The sequence below is a fragment of the Suricata suricatta genome, chromosome 5, assembly GCF_006229205.1.
Source record: "Suricata suricatta isolate VVHF042 chromosome 5, meerkat_22Aug2017_6uvM2_HiC, whole genome shotgun sequence".
NCBI classification, from domain to species: Eukaryota; Metazoa; Chordata; class Mammalia; order Carnivora; family Herpestidae; genus Suricata; species Suricata suricatta.
Genome location: NC_043704.1, coordinates 83,430,643 through 83,448,109, shown reverse-complemented (window position 1 = coordinate 83,448,109; position 17,467 = coordinate 83,430,643). Strand labels below are relative to the sequence as shown.

The following is a 17,467-nucleotide window of genomic DNA, read 5'->3' as shown; positions in this document are numbered from 1 at the left end:
ATACAGGCAATAATCTTTATTATTTCAGACTTTTACCACTGATTTTAAATGATGAAGAAATGGTTAGAAAATTGTCAGACTTCATTGTTTGCCAGAAGTAGCAAGAAGAAAAAAGCATTTAAAAAAAAAAAGAGTTGTCAGCATTTATTTTGAGCTTTGTTCTTCTGCAGAATAACCGTGTGGTATTAAGAATGAAGAATAAATTCTCTTGCTAGCAGAGCCAACCACCCTACAAATGTCAGTCATGTATGTGTATCATGTATGATATTTCCTATTTTCGGAGGAACAGCTGTCTTTACAAAGTTTGTCCTGTGTCTGTCTCTTAGGTGATGAATACAGCTCACTGACTTGTTGTATGTACCATCCCTTTTCTGTCCACTTATAGATGTACTCCAACACAGTTGCTTTAAGTGACGAATTCATCGCACTGCAGCCATTGTCGAGGGCAAGGAATCAGCTGAGCAAACTTAGGTAGAGTAGGAGGAGTAGAACCTTGTTAATAACTCTTCTGCATGCTAAAGGTCAATTGAACAATATTCAAAAGATGGGCAGAGGCATGAAATAAGAGTGGGGCATTTTTGTTAGCACAGCTCTGTTTCTAATTTGACCTTTATTAATATGTATATTAAAACTTAAAATATATATCCATTTCTTTTTGAACTGAAAATTCAGATGAAAATTCAGCATAACAGGACAGAGATCTGTTCCTTGTTATCTATTATACACCTTAATTACCTTTTATAGTATAATTCTGATGCTTCTGCTTGTCATATTATTTTCATAATTAAGGATGCTCCTGCATGTTGAGTAATTTAAGCTGCAGAAATTCTTCATAAAGCTTAAAGTTTTTTAAGTTTCAGTTACTTGAAACTGAGAGTTGCCCATTTTTTATCTTGCCTTAATTTGTGCTGTAAATACATGTGTGTGTTTGTCTCTGTGCACTGTAATGGCTGCTGAAGCGTTCCATATCCTTGCTGCTATTTCGTGCATCTATAAATTGCATAATATATTTTGTATCTCATATATATATATCTTTATCTCCACAGACAGATTCATTCTGTTTCCAACAAATTAATCAATAGTATAGATGTCTTTTGATCGAAGAGAATGAAAGCTTTAAATCCTGAAACTTTTGATAATTAAGTCACCAGAATTATTTATTAACTTTAACTCCAGTCTGATTTGAAGAGGAAAAGTCATATAACTTTTTTTTTTTAATCTTCTGGCACTTTTCAGTTTCTCGCCCTGTCGGTATCTTGAGTATTCTTAATTATGTTTTTTTAATGTTTTTTATTCTCAAAATTTCTAATCTGTCATTTGATCACACAAATGGCTTTGACAAAGCACTCCTTAAATAATGTCTTTTATAACTCTATGAGTTCATAATTTTGAGTTCTAACATTTTATCAAACCTTTTGATTTTATTCTTATTATCTTCCAGATTTTTGATAAATTCTACTTTGAATTACAAAGATGTAATAATTGTACATGAATATAAATATGGGTATTTAAGTGGTAGTCACCTAAATTTTATATTTAAAACAACTCAAATCAAAACAAACTTGAAGATTTACCTTTACCTTTGGTTGAGTTAAATATGTGTAACACATTTTATCTGTATGTGCCTTTCTGAAAACAGTGGGTATTTATCACATTTTTGAACATCTAATTATTTAATTCTTAATTAGAAGAACACTCTGGCAAACTCTTTCGTCTAGTAAAGATAACTTTTGTCTGTTTTTATGAAACCATATTTTCACATATCATGTTGGCTTAAATCAAGCATGTTTGTTTTTGTTTTTGTTTTTTGAGCAATAATAGACTTAAAACTATCGGGTTTGGGTATCACATATTGGAGAGATCCCACATTCTGCAACAGTGTGCTAAGGTAGTAAACTTAACATTCATCTATGAGAAGAACACAGAGCATGTATATGATCAGGTAGCCTTTGCTGCAAGCCACTCTCCAGTCAGATGGTGTAGCAAAAGGAGAAGAGCCTTGTTGGGCAGCCCTCGATGGTAGTGATGCCCTTGGCACTGTGGCTTTTGTGTCCTGACCAATTTAGTTCATCTCTCTCAGTCTCCAGGTTCTTCACTTATCAGATGATCATTTTACCTACTGTGGTCTATTTACTGTCAGCATCAGAGAACAAAAAGAGGAAATACTATGCTCAACCAAAGGCCAGGCAGAAGTACCAGTTGTTTAAGTGACAGTGAGTGACCACTATGTGGGCATTTGCTCAAAGCTGCATGAAGAACCAGTGCTCACATACATCTGTCTGCTGCTGCTCCTGTGAATTTTGAATACGTCTTATTCTTGAACTACGTTGAACAGTATTTCTGAGTGTGACCCATGGTACTTAATTGTTACTGTTGTGACAGAAAAATTGTGCAGATAGAAAGTATCTTTAAGCACCTTCAAATTTTTAATCAAGTTAGTACTTCCTAAGATCATTAACACAAATCTATTAATTTTTTTAATAAAAGAAAACTCATTTTGATACTTTCCCTTCCCTTGTATTATCTTTAGATAAGTTCATCCTAAGACTGAGAGAACATATAGAAATAAGGAAAATTTTGTATCTTATTCATTGAGGACATCTTCTTGTAATTTAAAAGAGATTAAAATCAGCATGGCTATAGGCACATACTCCTAAGAAGAATATAGAAAAAGCAAAGAATAAATATTTGTGTTAATTAGTTAGCACTCACTAAGAAGATATATTTCAAATTAAAGACTAAATTAATTTTGTTAAAAAATTAAATCAAGCGCCCCCCCCCCCCTTACCCACATGTCTAACATTTGAGAGGAGCCCTCTATTCTGCTGAAGTTCACTTTGAGTAGAAAAGTCTTTTGAGAAGGGAGCATACGAGTTAAGAAGTTGCAATAAGAACCCTAATCGTAGTGACCAGGAATTTAATAGAAGGAATTGAATTTCAGTGAAGGAAATCTGGTTTAAATTAACTTGTGCACTGGAAAATCATGGCTTAATTTTGTGTGCTTTGTCGTATTCTCCTAAAGAAGCTGCCATTAGCTCTCTTTTGTGACAATAAATGAATGCGGTGTTGTATGAACATTCATTTGTGCCTTGCAGATTGCAGACCCCAACTTGCTGTTTTGATTCTAAACCTATTATACAGTGAGAGTATTGTTCTGTAATATGAGACTTGTTGCTTTTCTGTCCTTCCAGATGGAAGAAGATAAGGGTTCAGTCAGCTCAGCATATGAATTTGCTGAAAGCAAGCACAGAGGGGAGGACAGTAGGCACCTGCTAGCTGAGGCTTGCAGCCAGCAGGACAGTCCTTGCGTGCACTAGGTAGTACTGCGCTGGACCTGCCTGGGGACGTATCCGCTAAGTTCTCATGCTTGGGGCATGCTGTGGGAGAACTGGCCTGACTTCTAGATTTTACTTTACTAATCCTTCATTGTTCCTCATGTGTTTACTGTTTTTTGTTGACTTGTCTTCCCTTTTTGTGATCTTTACATTTTTTATATGTCCACCCTGAATATTTTATTAGTCTTCCTTTGGAGTTACAGTGTTAAATCCTACTTCACCTCAAATTCTAACCTAGTAAGGTAGTCTCACAACATATTTGAGAAAGTATTCCTTTTTACTTCTTTTCAAAGTATGCCATGCTATTTCTGTTATTTCTGAAATCAGTTTTTCCATTTGAAGTGGTAGTTGTGCATCATTTTATGCATCTTAATGTAGTTAGATATCAGATTACTTGCATAAGTCTCGAGTTAAATGATCAGATGAGGGAGTGCTTAGAGCTACTGAGTAATTTTCCCTTGACTGATACTCATCAGATTCTCACTTCTTTCCATGTTTTCCTAGTTATATCTTTGTCATAAAAAAGTATGAACTGATGAGGACTTGATTTACTCACCTCTTGAGGAATAAACCCTGACAACCACTTCTAGGCCTAATTAGGATATGCAGAATATTTTGATTTCTAGTAGTTATGGAGGATAAAAATTCTTACTACTAATAATTCTATTTTTACTTGGATTATTTGCCATTTGTATATTATAATTACTGGTCAAGAAGGTACTATGTCTCATTTGGTATAAAACCTCATAAATGATGAAGCTACTTGAAAATTATAAATCTTAGCTGTACCACAGAATCAGACCATAGAACAAGTACCATACATAATTTGAAAAATCTGAATTATTGTGAAAGATAATATTTTTGAAGTTAGGTTCCTTTTGCAAGCTGCCCTCAGTGAAAAATGTTAAAGATTAAGCAGCTCATTGTTGTTATTATTATTGTTAATAGTTGAAAAGAAATTGAAAACAAGTATCAACTTTTGGAATGCTCCATATAATTATTTTTGCTATATATTTATCTTGTATTCTGCTTTGATAAATATAGAAAATTTTTTAGCTTTTAAAATATGCCTTGATTGAGCCACAAGGAAAAACTCAGCTGATGAGATTGCTGAGTAAAGACGGGGAGCTGGCCTGGATATTATGTCCTAGGTAATCCACATAGGACCTGATTAGACTAAAACTATAAAATTATGTGTGTTCTTTGTGAAAAAAGTTCACCAAAGGTTCAAGTTCAAGTGGATCTTTCATAAGACATGGATCTGGTCTGCTTTGCTTTCATGTATCCATTAAAATATATAATACAGTTTGAGAGTTGAGTTCTAAGAATGCTCCTAATAACAGGGCCTTGTTGTTATTACTTTTACAGAGGGGGGTGATAAGTGAGTTTTCTCATCATCCTGTGATAGTTGGTCTTTCTTCTTGTAAACAAGAAGGTAGAAGAACCCTGAAACCATGAATATGATTTTAGTAAAATTGCTGGGGATATTACCCTGATTTGCAATTTTTTTTTTTTTTTTGCTTATCACTGTATTTTCATTGTTGAGTGAAATATACCTTCAATATTTTTCTTATATAATTCTGCCTTTGGTATATAGTTTGAGATAAAAATCACTTCAAAAAATAACTATTATATAATTATACCTCTTCTACTTTTTCTGCCTTCTGAAATAGCAGTTGTTTTTCTCCAGTCGAAATTTGGTCAGCTTTGCCAAATCAGGCAGAGGATGATGCTGAGCCCTAAATGTTTTCATGGGCTCGGGCCTTCTAATCATCTCCCTCCCCTCTACGGTCACCTGCCTTCTTGGCTTCCATTGTTGTCATTTCTCTGTCACTGGATTCCTGGCCTGCTCTGGATGCTCTTCTTCCAGCTGTGCTGTAAGGATATCAACAGGATGTTAGTTGTGTTGACCTTTCTCATTGTGCACCTGGGTGCTTAAGCCCCAGCCTGAAACCTGCCACCACCCAAAACAAAAACCAAAAAAAAAAAAAAAAAATTTTAAATAGTTTCAACCAACAAGCCCCCTTCCTCTTCTATGACAAAGATGCTTCTAGCACTGTTTCATTTAATTAACAAAACCATGAACTACAAAGGAACAGAAAACTTTAATGGCCTGTATTCATTCAGTTGCCACTAAAAGCTACACGTTTCTGAGTGAATAAAATTTTGTGAGGGAATAGAATTGAACATTTAAAAAAGTGAGTAATACTAAGGCTGCCATGAGTAGCAGGACCTAGATGCATACCTGATACAAAATTAATGTTATTTTCAAATCTGTGCTGACTTATTTGAACAAATTTTATATCTGGAGGTTGAAATGAAGAAAATACTAGTGTTGACATTATTTTTACCATTATTTCTGGTACATTCTATGAATGATTGGTACTTAGAAAACTGATCCTTAACATTAGCTATACCATAGCTTAGTTCATTAATTAGTGCTTTTCTGATTTATCCCCTCCATTAAAATCAGTGATTTTTCCTTTTGTTTTGCTTTGTTTTTACAGTTACCGATAACTCTTCTTCACTTAAATTTCAAATTCCTAATCAGATACTGTTATTTTGTAACCACATCATTAAAATAAAAGGGCCTAAGTCTTTTTGAATCTAGATTAAACCAAATTATTAAAATAACCATACCTGATAAATGTAATTCTTACTGTATGCTTATTTTCATAGTTAAATTTAGGCAATATGTACAGATATAAATCTCCTCTCTGGAGATACCTAAAAGACAGTATGGAGGTATTTAAATTTTTAGCTATCACCTAAAGTTGTTTATTTTACTTGAGGCAAAGGAAGGAGGGAAGGGAATAGAGAGGAGTGAACGAGCTTTAGGCATGTTGTAGAGAAATAGGCCTGGAGTAGACATGGCACTCTTCCCAGCGCCGTCGCCAAGTAGCTCTTACAATTCTGAATAATGGAATGAAGCCTTTATTTGTTTTAGGGGTTTTATTATTCTTAACCAAATTTGGAAATTAGTAATATTTGGTGATTTTTGATTTTACATTAAAAAGAAAAACATTTCCTTGAATACAACCTTTTTTCTTTTTTTTCATAATTAGTTTCCAAATATCTCCTTTAAGGCTTTACAAGATTCTCACTTTAATTATATATTTATTATAGATCTATTTTAAAGGCAATAGAGCATATATAGTTAATAGTTTACTAATTCTTAAACTATTTGATTTGATAGGTAAGATATCATAGAAATGACTAATTTAGAGATGTATAACAATTTTCTAACATTTAGAAGATTCAAGAAAAAAGCAGCAGAAGCACTAAGAGAAACCTTTAATTATTTACTATTATTGATATGAAAATAATGGAATAAGAGCAGTAAGTCCATTTATTTCAAAAGGCAAGTTCTGTCAAGATGAAAATTTTTATTAACCATACGTAGTTATGTTGCATCTCTATAGTTCTCCTGGGCACCCAGTTTAGCTCTAAGGTATGTGGTCATTCCTGGGAAGCAAGTGCAGTAAAGAGTGAGTCTTACGAATAGATCAAAATTTCTGGTAAATTAAAGTACCACCAGGTAGGGTCTCACTCCCAGGACTTTGCTTTTTTTTCTTTTCTTGCATTTATAAGCAGTCCAAAAAAACAAATAATTCCCTCTCCTCACTTTGAATGAAGTGAGATTTAAATGCTCCGTCCTTTTCCTACACCCAGTTAGTTATATTGGCAGCTGTGGCTGCATGGACTCTGGCTGGGCTCCCAGTTCCTGAATATGAGATCAAAGATGCGTATATATATGGGGAATCTTGGGAGCTTTTTAGGGGAGAGTGTAGTTTTTTATATAGATAGCAGCAGCTGACCAGCATTCAGCAGTTTTAAAGCAGCTGGGATTTATATACACATATAATATATTTTAGCTTAATTCAAATGGTGATCTGAAGAAGTCATTTCTTTATAACATTTTTGATATTTTAAGATATTTACTCTCTCTGGGGCTGCCCATATATTAATACCTTTCCTTAGATTTTAAAGTGAAAGGTGATGAGTATAAAATAAGATTATTACCTAAAGTTAGATCCAGACTTAAGCAGTGCTCTGCGCATATGTGGCACTCAAATGGTGCAGATGTCATCTTCAGTGAATCCTTGTCAGTTGAGTACCAGCTATATAAGCAAAACACAAGTTAAATTAAATACCAAGCAGACTCCTTGCTTCTCTCTAGTTTCTAGTGTAGTTTGGTGTTCCGTAGCCAAATGTGAAAGACCAGTCAGTTTGTTTTCTTGTTTTGTTGTTTCTAATTTTCAGTCCATCATGGACCAATACTTTTGTAAAATGCAGCAAAAATCAGTTACAGTTGACCTTTGAATAATGTGGGAGTTAGAGGTTTACTGATCCCTTAGGCAGTAAAAAATCCACGTATAACTTTTGACTCCTCAAAAACCTAACTAATAGTGTACTGTTGACTAGAAGGCTTATCAGTAACATGAAGTGTCCGTTAACATATATTGTATGTTATAGGTATTATGTGGTATGTTTTCACAATAAAGTAAGCTAGAGGAAAAAAATCACAAGGAAGAGAAAATACATTTGCAGTACTGTACGTGTACTTTTTGAAAAAACTTTATGTGTAAGTGGACCATGCAGTTCAAACCCATGTTGTTTGGGGTCAACTGTACTAGGAAATGAAACTTAAAAGATAAATAAAATATGCCTTGATTTTAAAATTATTATTAGATTCAGCAGTTGTAAAAGTATTCTGTCAAATTGCCATAAAAATTTTTAACCTCTTACTCACAGATCATAAACACTTATCTCCTGATAGGCCAGTAACAAATGTTTTCCAACCAACACTGATCCATGGATCACCCTTTGAGTGGCACTGGTCTTTTTGCAAGAAAGCGGGCGTAACAGCTACTTTCTTACACGGAGACTAAACATGTGCTGAAGACACATCATACTTTTCTGCCCACACATAGTTACTCAGTCTCTTCACCTGGCAGCTACTGAAATCCCACCCTGTCTTCAAAATGTGTTTCAGATGCTGTCCTTTCCATCAGATGTTTCATGCCCTCCCACCAATACCAGCAACAACAGCTGGGTTTGAACCTTTCCTCCTCTTTTTTAGTATTTGTAGTCTCTCTACTCCATAATTATAAGAGGGCAGTATAGTAACATGATAAAGAGGCTTGGACTGTGGAATCAAAGGACCAAGACTCAAGCCTCAGCAGGGTGATCTTGAACAAATTCTCAACTTCTCTGTTTCCTCATCTGTAAAATGTTTCTGAACATTTTGTAAGTTTTAAATGAGAATAATCTATGAGAAGCATCTTAATAGTAATTGGCACATACACAGTAAGTATTCCATTAATGTAACTGCCATTATTATTTGTTCCTGACTTATCTCCCACCTTTTTCTTTACCCTTATTAACTTACTAACTCACTAGATTGCTGTCTCCTATAGGAACCAGTGCAGTGCCTTGCTCAACAAATAAAAGTTGAATTTAAGTGCTTATACCATTTAAATTATACAAACAAGCAATGGAATAGAATCCAGAAAGAGATTACTGATAGTTGGAGAGGTGAGGGAAGTTTGTTGGAGATGATAGTATTTAAACTGAACTGAACATAGAAGTCGTCATTCTGACCCTGTTTGGTGACCAGCCCTGACATATGCCCAGAGGCAAGGAACACTGCAGTGGCTGCTTGTGTGATGACTGTACAGGAGCACTGGGAAGTTGAGCAGGAAAGGCAGCCTGAGGTCAGGTTAAAAAGGACTTTAAGGCCTCTTTGCTGTGTTGTACTTTCTTTTTTGAGTATGTGGGAGCTTTAGAATCCTGCTTTCCTATGGAGGGTGATTTTTAGATGGAAGAAACCAGAGCCCAAGGAGGAAACTGAGAGACTGATGAAATCTTGTTACTTAAACCAGCATCTCCTAAACTATTCTTCTGAATATTAATGTTCTTCCTAGTGTTGACTGATTCCCAGGGGCAGTGAGTGTGGAGGGAAGGTTTTACTTAAAAAAACCAGTTTGAGAATTGCACTATGTCTCTCCCCCTGGAGGTTGACCACACATCCTGACTTACAGCCCTTTACTCAGAAAGTCTACCTAGACCATTATTGACCTGTTTGCCAAACTTAATTAATTGGCCACAGAACTTTTTTTCATGTTTTTAAAACATCTCTCAAACAAAATACAGGTTAAGAAACTATACCATAAACAGTCCTAAACGAAGGGTGTTGTGATGAAAGAACAAGTAAAAGTTGGCTATTGCTCAGTGCTTAGCAGACCATAGGACATTGGTGCAATCAGGTAATTGCCAAACAGGAACTGTGTTGTCTCACACTGCCTGCTGGTTGGCAGGATTTCTCTGAGCAGGGAGTTTGCAGACCTCACCCATTGCTTATGGTCAGAGTGCCAGGTTATTTATGTTCCATCGTATTCGTCTACTGTCCATTGTGAGCGTCTCCACAACTGTCTCCATGCCTGCACTCAACACTTGGTGATTCCCAACCTTTGTGAATTGCAACACTCTCATATATGTATTTTTTTGTTCTCCCTCCTCTATACTTCCAAAGATTTGTTGTACAGTATGTTTTATATGTAAAGGAAAGTGAATGAAAATAAGTTTGTTTAAAGTTATAACCCCTGAAAAATTTAGAAGTATCCTTGTCTGTGTCAAAACCAGGGTTGGGATTCATTGGGCTCTGTGGTCATATCATTTTTTCCCCCTCATTTAACAGGATTAAAATTATTAGTAGTAATGGCTTTAAGTTATTTTGCTTTGTTATTTATGCCTGAATCAGTATAAAGCTTGCATACCTTCAGAAATTAATAAAAATATTAATAGTAATAAGTCACTTGTTTAATAGGCTTTAATACATGTACCATTACTTAATTTTTTAAAAGCAAGATAAGCTGATTATAGGCATGATTGACCCTTACTGGTTGCTTAGCAGATTTCAGGTAATTGATGCTTTTTTCAAGGATAATTATGGAGTGTATATATGTAGAGTGCTTAGAACCTGGCACATAGTAAACACTATTATTGTCTACTATCATTGTTGAAGATTGGGATTAGGTCTTGCCTGGTTGTTATTTCCCAGACTTCACAATGGTTCACACTCCACTTTTCTCAATTGCTAGACATTTTTAATTGAAATTACAGGAGGATTTCATGTAAACAGAAACTCAAAGAAGATTTAGAATTCATTCCATTTGAGTGATTGATGTAAATCATTTTGACTATAATAAATTATTAAGATATAAAATCCAAAATCTTTGCAGATTTAAATAATATCCAGTTATTTTTATATAATTATTTTGTTTGACTTCTAATTAGGTCACAGTGCCTTTTAAATATTTTTGCATATTACTCTTAGAGCCTTCCATCCATTTCCATGTTATAGAAAATACATATGTTTATATACATTTGGTTTTAAAGTTCTTGTAATTGTTTAATGCTTTTTGGAGATCCAAATCTGTCAATAACTACTTTTTTCTGCTTTAACTCCTCCAGCTTATTAAAGCAAATTCAAGTGTCAAGTGCTTGGACTCCATGTGCTGTTTCTCAGAAGGAGAAACAGCGTGCGCATCTTTTGGGAGAATGCTGGAACGAGTAGTAGGAAGATGTAGTCCGACCCACGTCAGCAGGTGTGAGATTTCTCTAAGTAGCCTTTGCTGCAGATGAGTGTCCTGTAAACTGGAACAGGACGAACCTGCACCTCTAGAGCCCTAATACATCAGCAGCTGGTTTTACCAACTGAAGTGGGAGGTGTGCTATTTATTAGCATTTTTTGATGGTAGATTTCACTTTGTGGCTTTGGGGTAAGGGGCTCTTTCGCTAACAAAGGAAGAGAAAGCCCCTTTGAAGAGACTTCATCTAATGAACAAAAAATTTTGCTTTACAATCTTTTTAAAATGTGAATAGTTATGGTACTTTTAATTGGTTTTTATAACTTTCTTTTTTTGATTATACCTTATATTACTATTTTATTTCCTGTATTTGTTTTTTGTTTGTTTTTTGTATTTACTATATAGTCTACACATAATAGTAAAATCAAAGGATTTTGCTTCTCTTACTCTTCATGTATATTTTCTGGTCACTCATTTGAGACTTTGAGGTATTTATAAACACAAAAGGCTGTATTACTGCTCTCCCACAGCATTTTATTTCTGTGATGAGGTTTTTAGAATGAGTTGTGATTTTTTTTTAACTTGGTATTCATGGTCTAATTAAAAGTTTAGGTAAGTTAGGGACGCCAGGGTGGCTCAGTTGGTTGAGCATCTGACTCTTAGTTTCAGCTCCAGTCATGATCTCATGGTTCATGCGATTGAGCCTTCAGCACAGAACCTGCTTGGAATTCTCTCATTCTCTCTCTCACTGTCTCTGCCCCTCTCCCATTCACGCTTACTCTTTCATGTGCTTTCTCTTTCCCTCAAATAAATAAACATTTAAAAAAACTTTTTAAGTTTGATAAGTTAGAACAGACACTTTCAATTATGGCTTAGATGAATCTAAGCATTTCTGTCCACTCCCAGATCTGTTTCTTGAGTTAGATTTATCAGTGCTCGCCTTGTGGATAACAAAAAATGGCATTTTTTGTGAAATGCCGCTTACATTTATTTAAAAGTGAAATGGATTCATAAATTTCATGAATTTTTCCAAGAGACATACTATTATTTAGGTGATATTAAAAAGTAGAAATAACTTTTTCCACACTGTGGTATCCGTAAGGTGAATTATATCATCATCCTGAAATGAGAGTAGCAGTGCACTTGTACACACGAGGAGTTACAGATGGGCAGGAGTAGACAGACAGCGATTTCCATGGGCCAGCATGTACCACATACGTGAATAATCACTTTCTACATGTGCCATGGCGTGGACAAGGTTGGAAAGTACCGCAGGAGCAGGGAATAAAGGATGGAGGAGGCCCTATAACCGGCTGATAAAATAGTTTTTCATATTTGCTTAGCTTTGTGCTTTAAAAATGACAAATATCATTCATGTATCATAAAATTCAAGTAACATTTACTGGTGAACTTATTAGTTCCCATTTTGCCTTTAGGTATGGCCATGTCTTTATGGTACAGTTGCATTTATAAATAGCATTCTCATGTTAATATAATATCTGTGGTTTCAGTCTCTGTGTATTGATTATAACATGTGATCAAAAATATCTCCATAATACTGTGGTATCATTTTGTAGTAATTTCATTCCACATAAAAGAATTACTGTGAGGAGTTAAATTTATTAGGACTTCTGTATTATGGCTTACACAATTGTATTATAAAATGCATTACAAGAAAGCAGCTCTGTCTGTCATGTACCCAAGCCATGAAGTTTTCCAAAAGAAGTTCCCAAAGAACCTACTTTACAATATTACTTTACTTACTAAGACAGCTTTACTGTATAGAACTAAGGTGGGAGTTAGACTAAGAGACAACTATAGAACTTCCACAGAATTTTTTAAATTTCTGTTTCAACAGGAAGTTCTCTTTAATGGTAGCATATATCTTCGCTAACTATTAAAAAACTAAAATTAGGGGCTCCTGAGTGGCTCAGTCAGTTAAATGGCAGACTTCAGCTCAGGTCATGATCTCACAGTTTGTGGGTTCGAGCCCCACATCGGGCTCTGTGCTGACAGCTCAGAGCCTGGAACCTGTTTCAGATTCTGTGTTTCCCTCTCTCTCTCTGTCTCTCTCTCTCTCTCTCTCCCTCTCTGCCCCTCTCCACTTGTACTCTCTGTCAGAAATAAACATTTTTAAAACTATAGTTAATTTCAAATAAGCCAAAAATATATTTTTGCTCCATATATTTTTCACTTTTTTATATATCAATAATTCAGGTAATATGCCCCCATTTTTCTTTACATAGCCATTTTTATACTGCATTATCCCTTTGAATCAGCCCTTGGAATTGTGGGGCTTATTTCAGCACATGAAGGTGGCTGTTACCATCTGTACTCTTTTTCACTTAAAACTGTATCATAATAGTTTCTTTTGTAAGACTTTATTTTTTTATTTTCCTAATAAAATGTTTAACAGCAATATCTCATTTGACAGACTATACTTTTCCAGTTTTGTCTAATATTTCAGGTTACGTTATTGGTTAATACTGTCATTATCCCCTCTTCAAATGAATAATCTAAAAGGCCTTTTGAAATCTGTTTATATTTTGTAGTAGATAGAAATCAATACAGTATTAGTGCTTTTCAAAGGGCTATATGAAAATTGCCATAGGTCCATTAATATTTTATTTAAACTTTGAAAGTCATTTTGATATGTAGAGTTTTGTTTTTGTTTTTGCTTTTACATATAATTGTATTAGTGAAATATATTTGACATTGTTTTGATTTTGGAACAGCCTCTATTCTACATTTCTATTTCATGTCTAACTTAAAAGGTAAAGCAAGGCTGATACTTCTGTTACAAAATGTAGAATCTCTTGGATATTTGTTCCCTTAACCTATTAATATAAAAGTTAATGAGCGTCACTAGAGAAATACAACTAGCGCTTTCATATGACATGTTATTCTGCTGATTAAACTTCTACTGTCCAGGCAGGAAAATTCTTACATCTTATTAATTCATGTTTTCAAAGGAATATGCCATATTGCAAGCTCGGTTTCAAATGTAGCGCCATGGTGCCATATAAAGGATATACCATGTTGTACATTAAAGGGCTGTACTTCAGCAACACATGATTTTCTGTATGCATTTTACCAAATTGCTTTATCCTAATCAAAACTATTTTCTAAATAGAAAGGAGATACTATGTAGCTCCAGTATTTAATGTTCTGTCAAATAGGATATTTAACATATAAATGCACATGTGTGCTTTGAAAAGATCAAACAAATGAAACCTTACCTAATAAAATTCTTCTATGTAAGCAATGGTTGGGAAAGAGGAAAACCTGTTATAAAATATTGGCAATTTGGGAGTGGAAACTTGACTCCCGGTAATTAGGGTGTTGGCAGTTATGTTTTGTCATACGTGTCTAAGTGTGCTTTTTCTTGGATAAACACTTACTCTAAGAAATGTTCATAGTCTCCTCTTATTCATTTATTTTACAAATACTGAGTATCTACTATGTGCCAGGTGCAGTTTTAGGTTCTAGAGAGAGGGTAGTGAACAAGCCCTTCCTTAAACTAAGGTGTTTAAGGCTGTCTGGAAACTAATAAAATTAGAGAACCTATAAATACCAGTATGGTTGTTTCTTATTTGTGTTCCTCTTTGCCAACTTTGTAAAATTTCTGAGTTCCAAACCTCATTATGACTGTGCTTGCTTAATTGATTTAAACTTAAACAACATACAGAATCTCTAGGAAACAGTGGATATTTTAAATATTTTAAATGCTGGTTTCTGCCTCTAACATTTTTAAGGAAAGTGGGAACCCTCAAAAAAGTTACATAAAATGTATTTATTATTTAGTGCTTTTAGTCTTTTAAGAAAAGCCACCTTTGGTTTGGTAATCCTGATACTGAACTTGAAATAGGTTAGGTTCCTTAAAGCATGGAAGGCTAGTTTTGGTCTAGAGTTATTTTAGCTTAAATTAATAGAGCTCCAAGTAAAGTATTATGTAATTAATTGCTTTTAGGCCTTCTCATTCAGATAGTAGTTAACTCTTCCAGACTATTACAGGTTTATTTATTTAACCCTACTGAGTTACAACTATCTTTGATACCTATTAAATAAACCATTTACTGCATTCAAGCTAATTACACTAAAAGCTTTAGAATAGAATTTATAGCAGAAAAGAAATGATGTAATATGTGAACACATGAACATATTAATATTTCATTCCAAAGCTTTTGGTAAGTGGGATGTTTGCTTCCATAATGTCCAAATATAACCTAGTTGCTTTTCAGTAAAACTGAATGTGCATAACTCTTAGTAACATACTTATTTCTTATTGAATTATAAAGATTTTAAGAGCATCTCATGCTTTACTACCTATAGAAATTGTTTTAATGCTAATGAATGTCTGAATTTGAGCTACTATATTATGACTAGAGCATTATTTTTACCAAGTTTTTGTACAATATAAATAGACTGATCAGTGCTAGTATGAATAACCTCTCTTTAGCATTTAAAAACAAATAAGTGATTATTTTAATATTTAAATTGCATTTTAGAGTAAATTTTTTTCTCACTTAAAACATAGGTTCTGGTGAGCCAAACTTTTCTCTTATTGTTACTTTAGATCATGGAGTGCATCGGATCCTTTCTATACCAACGACAGGAGCATCTTGACTCTCTCCACAATGGACTCCTCTACCTGTTAAAAGGGCAGTAGTACTTTGTGGGAACCATTTCAACTCCTTTCTTAAAATTCAGTGTGATCATCATGGTAATGGCCACACTAGTTCTGCAGGATTACTTTCTTAAATTTAAGATATTTCATACTCATTCAGAGTTATAATGGCAAACAAAAGCATTAACACAAACACCTTTCAGCACCCTTAACCTAAATCTGAACATGTCAGAATTTGTGAAACAGACATTTTCCATCTCTTTGGATTGTCCCTTGTGCTTATGGTACTCCTAATGCATTTCAGCCTCTTGCTAAGGCCACTATATTTTAATATCAAGGTAGAAAAGAGAGGTAATTCCTAATTAATTGTATATTTTAGTATTAGCTTGGTTATCGAGTCTTCTAATCTGCTTCTGTAAATTATGCTGAAAAGTTTGCCTTGAAAACTCTATTTTTTTATTAGAGTTATATTAAGCTTTTCATGTGAAAAGTTAATGTGAATACAAAGGAATTTTGGTCGCTCAGTGACCCATGTCGTTAATTCATTAGTGCTTTCTAAGTTCACAGAGTAAAGTAGGAGAATGCATTTCCCACCATTTTTTGCTGCATTATGGGTGGTAACATATATACCAGTACCAAACTTCTTGAAATACTGTAACACAACCAGTAAAATTAACCACATATATGCAAAGGGTATATTATATATATATAAATCAGGAATCAAGTCCATTCACCAAATTTCAAATTGATGTTTACTAATATTTTTGTGACAGAATACGAAGAACCTGTAGTGGGTAAATTACATACCATTAGCATATTATTATTTAATGTGTTTATCATTGGATCTTTTGCATGCTTTGATCTGGTTAATCTATTTAAATTTGCTTTTTTTTTTTTCCCCTCTCTGAAGAAAGCTCTGTTTATAGTATTTTCTGACACTGTTGTAAAGTTTAACTGTATCAATAAAAAACAAGTTTGGACAGTATTTAAATATTGCAACTATTTTTAATTATGTAAATCAAAATATTAGGGTAATTAAATCAGAAAAAAGATAAGAGCCTCTTTCTTTGGCTAATTTAGAATTGCTCTTGCCTTTCAGTAAGCTAGATTATAGAATAAAGGATTTCAGATAGGAATCCTGTTATTCATAGGATAGTATGCATTACCTAAGTTATAGTAGACCACCATAGTAAAGTGAAATCTGTCCAGTGTCCCATCACAAGGTATATTTTCAGGCATGGCTACAGAATGTCAGTGAAACAAAGTTTAAAATGCTAAATCTTAGGGGGTAATGGCAGCAATAAATAAAAATGCTAAGAATGGTTAATCAGGTACATGTTGCTGTAATTAACTCACTGTACTTCAGTACTCAGTTTCCGTCCCAAGTTTATCATATGATCAGCATTGTCATTTGTTTTAATAAAAAGTAATGTCATTTTAAAATTTGGAAATGATTATTGGTTAACCTACCCAGCTGTAAGCAAATGATGTGTACATAGACATTTAAAATTGCATGGAAATGGCTAAATAAGGTTTTCCAAAATTTTCTTTTGAGAATACAATAATTCCTTTTTGTAGATTTATTCTGCAATGTTCCACTTCTTTCCCATTTCATGAATATCAGATTTCTGGAATTGGACTGTTAGGGACAGAATGGTAGAGTCAAGAATTAAGACTTTACCTTGTTTGCTGGCAAACTGTTTTTTTGTTTGTTTTTATTTTCTTGCTAATACAATGTTTGTTTGAATAATGCAGGATACTAGGTTATGAATTTCAGCTTAAATAATAATTTTCATAAATAGCCCTTCTTTAACTCAGATATTCCAAAACTGAGTTTAGGAATATACTGTTATTCTGGAAATATGTTAAAAGGATAATACAGTGTACAATGTATACACTTACCAATTCATGTT

At 34.0% G+C, this 17,467-nt stretch overlaps 1 protein-coding gene across 1 annotated transcript in view; it reads left to right on the top strand.

Annotated features, from left to right (window-relative positions):
* The window catches only part of ATP11B (ATPase phospholipid transporting 11B (putative)), a 118,974-nt gene extending 101,977 nt beyond the window's left edge, over nucleotides 1-16,997 (top strand). The window contains exons 31-32 of the mRNA XM_029938739.1: nucleotides 10,812-10,945; nucleotides 15,504-16,997. Coding sequence (XP_029794599.1) covers nucleotides 10,812-10,945; nucleotides 15,504-15,585 — 216 coding nt within the window. The 3' untranslated portion in view covers nucleotides 15,586-16,997. The remainder of the gene's footprint in view (nucleotides 1-10,811; nucleotides 10,946-15,503) is intronic.
* The last annotated feature ends 470 nt before the right edge of the window (nucleotides 16,998-17,467 follow it).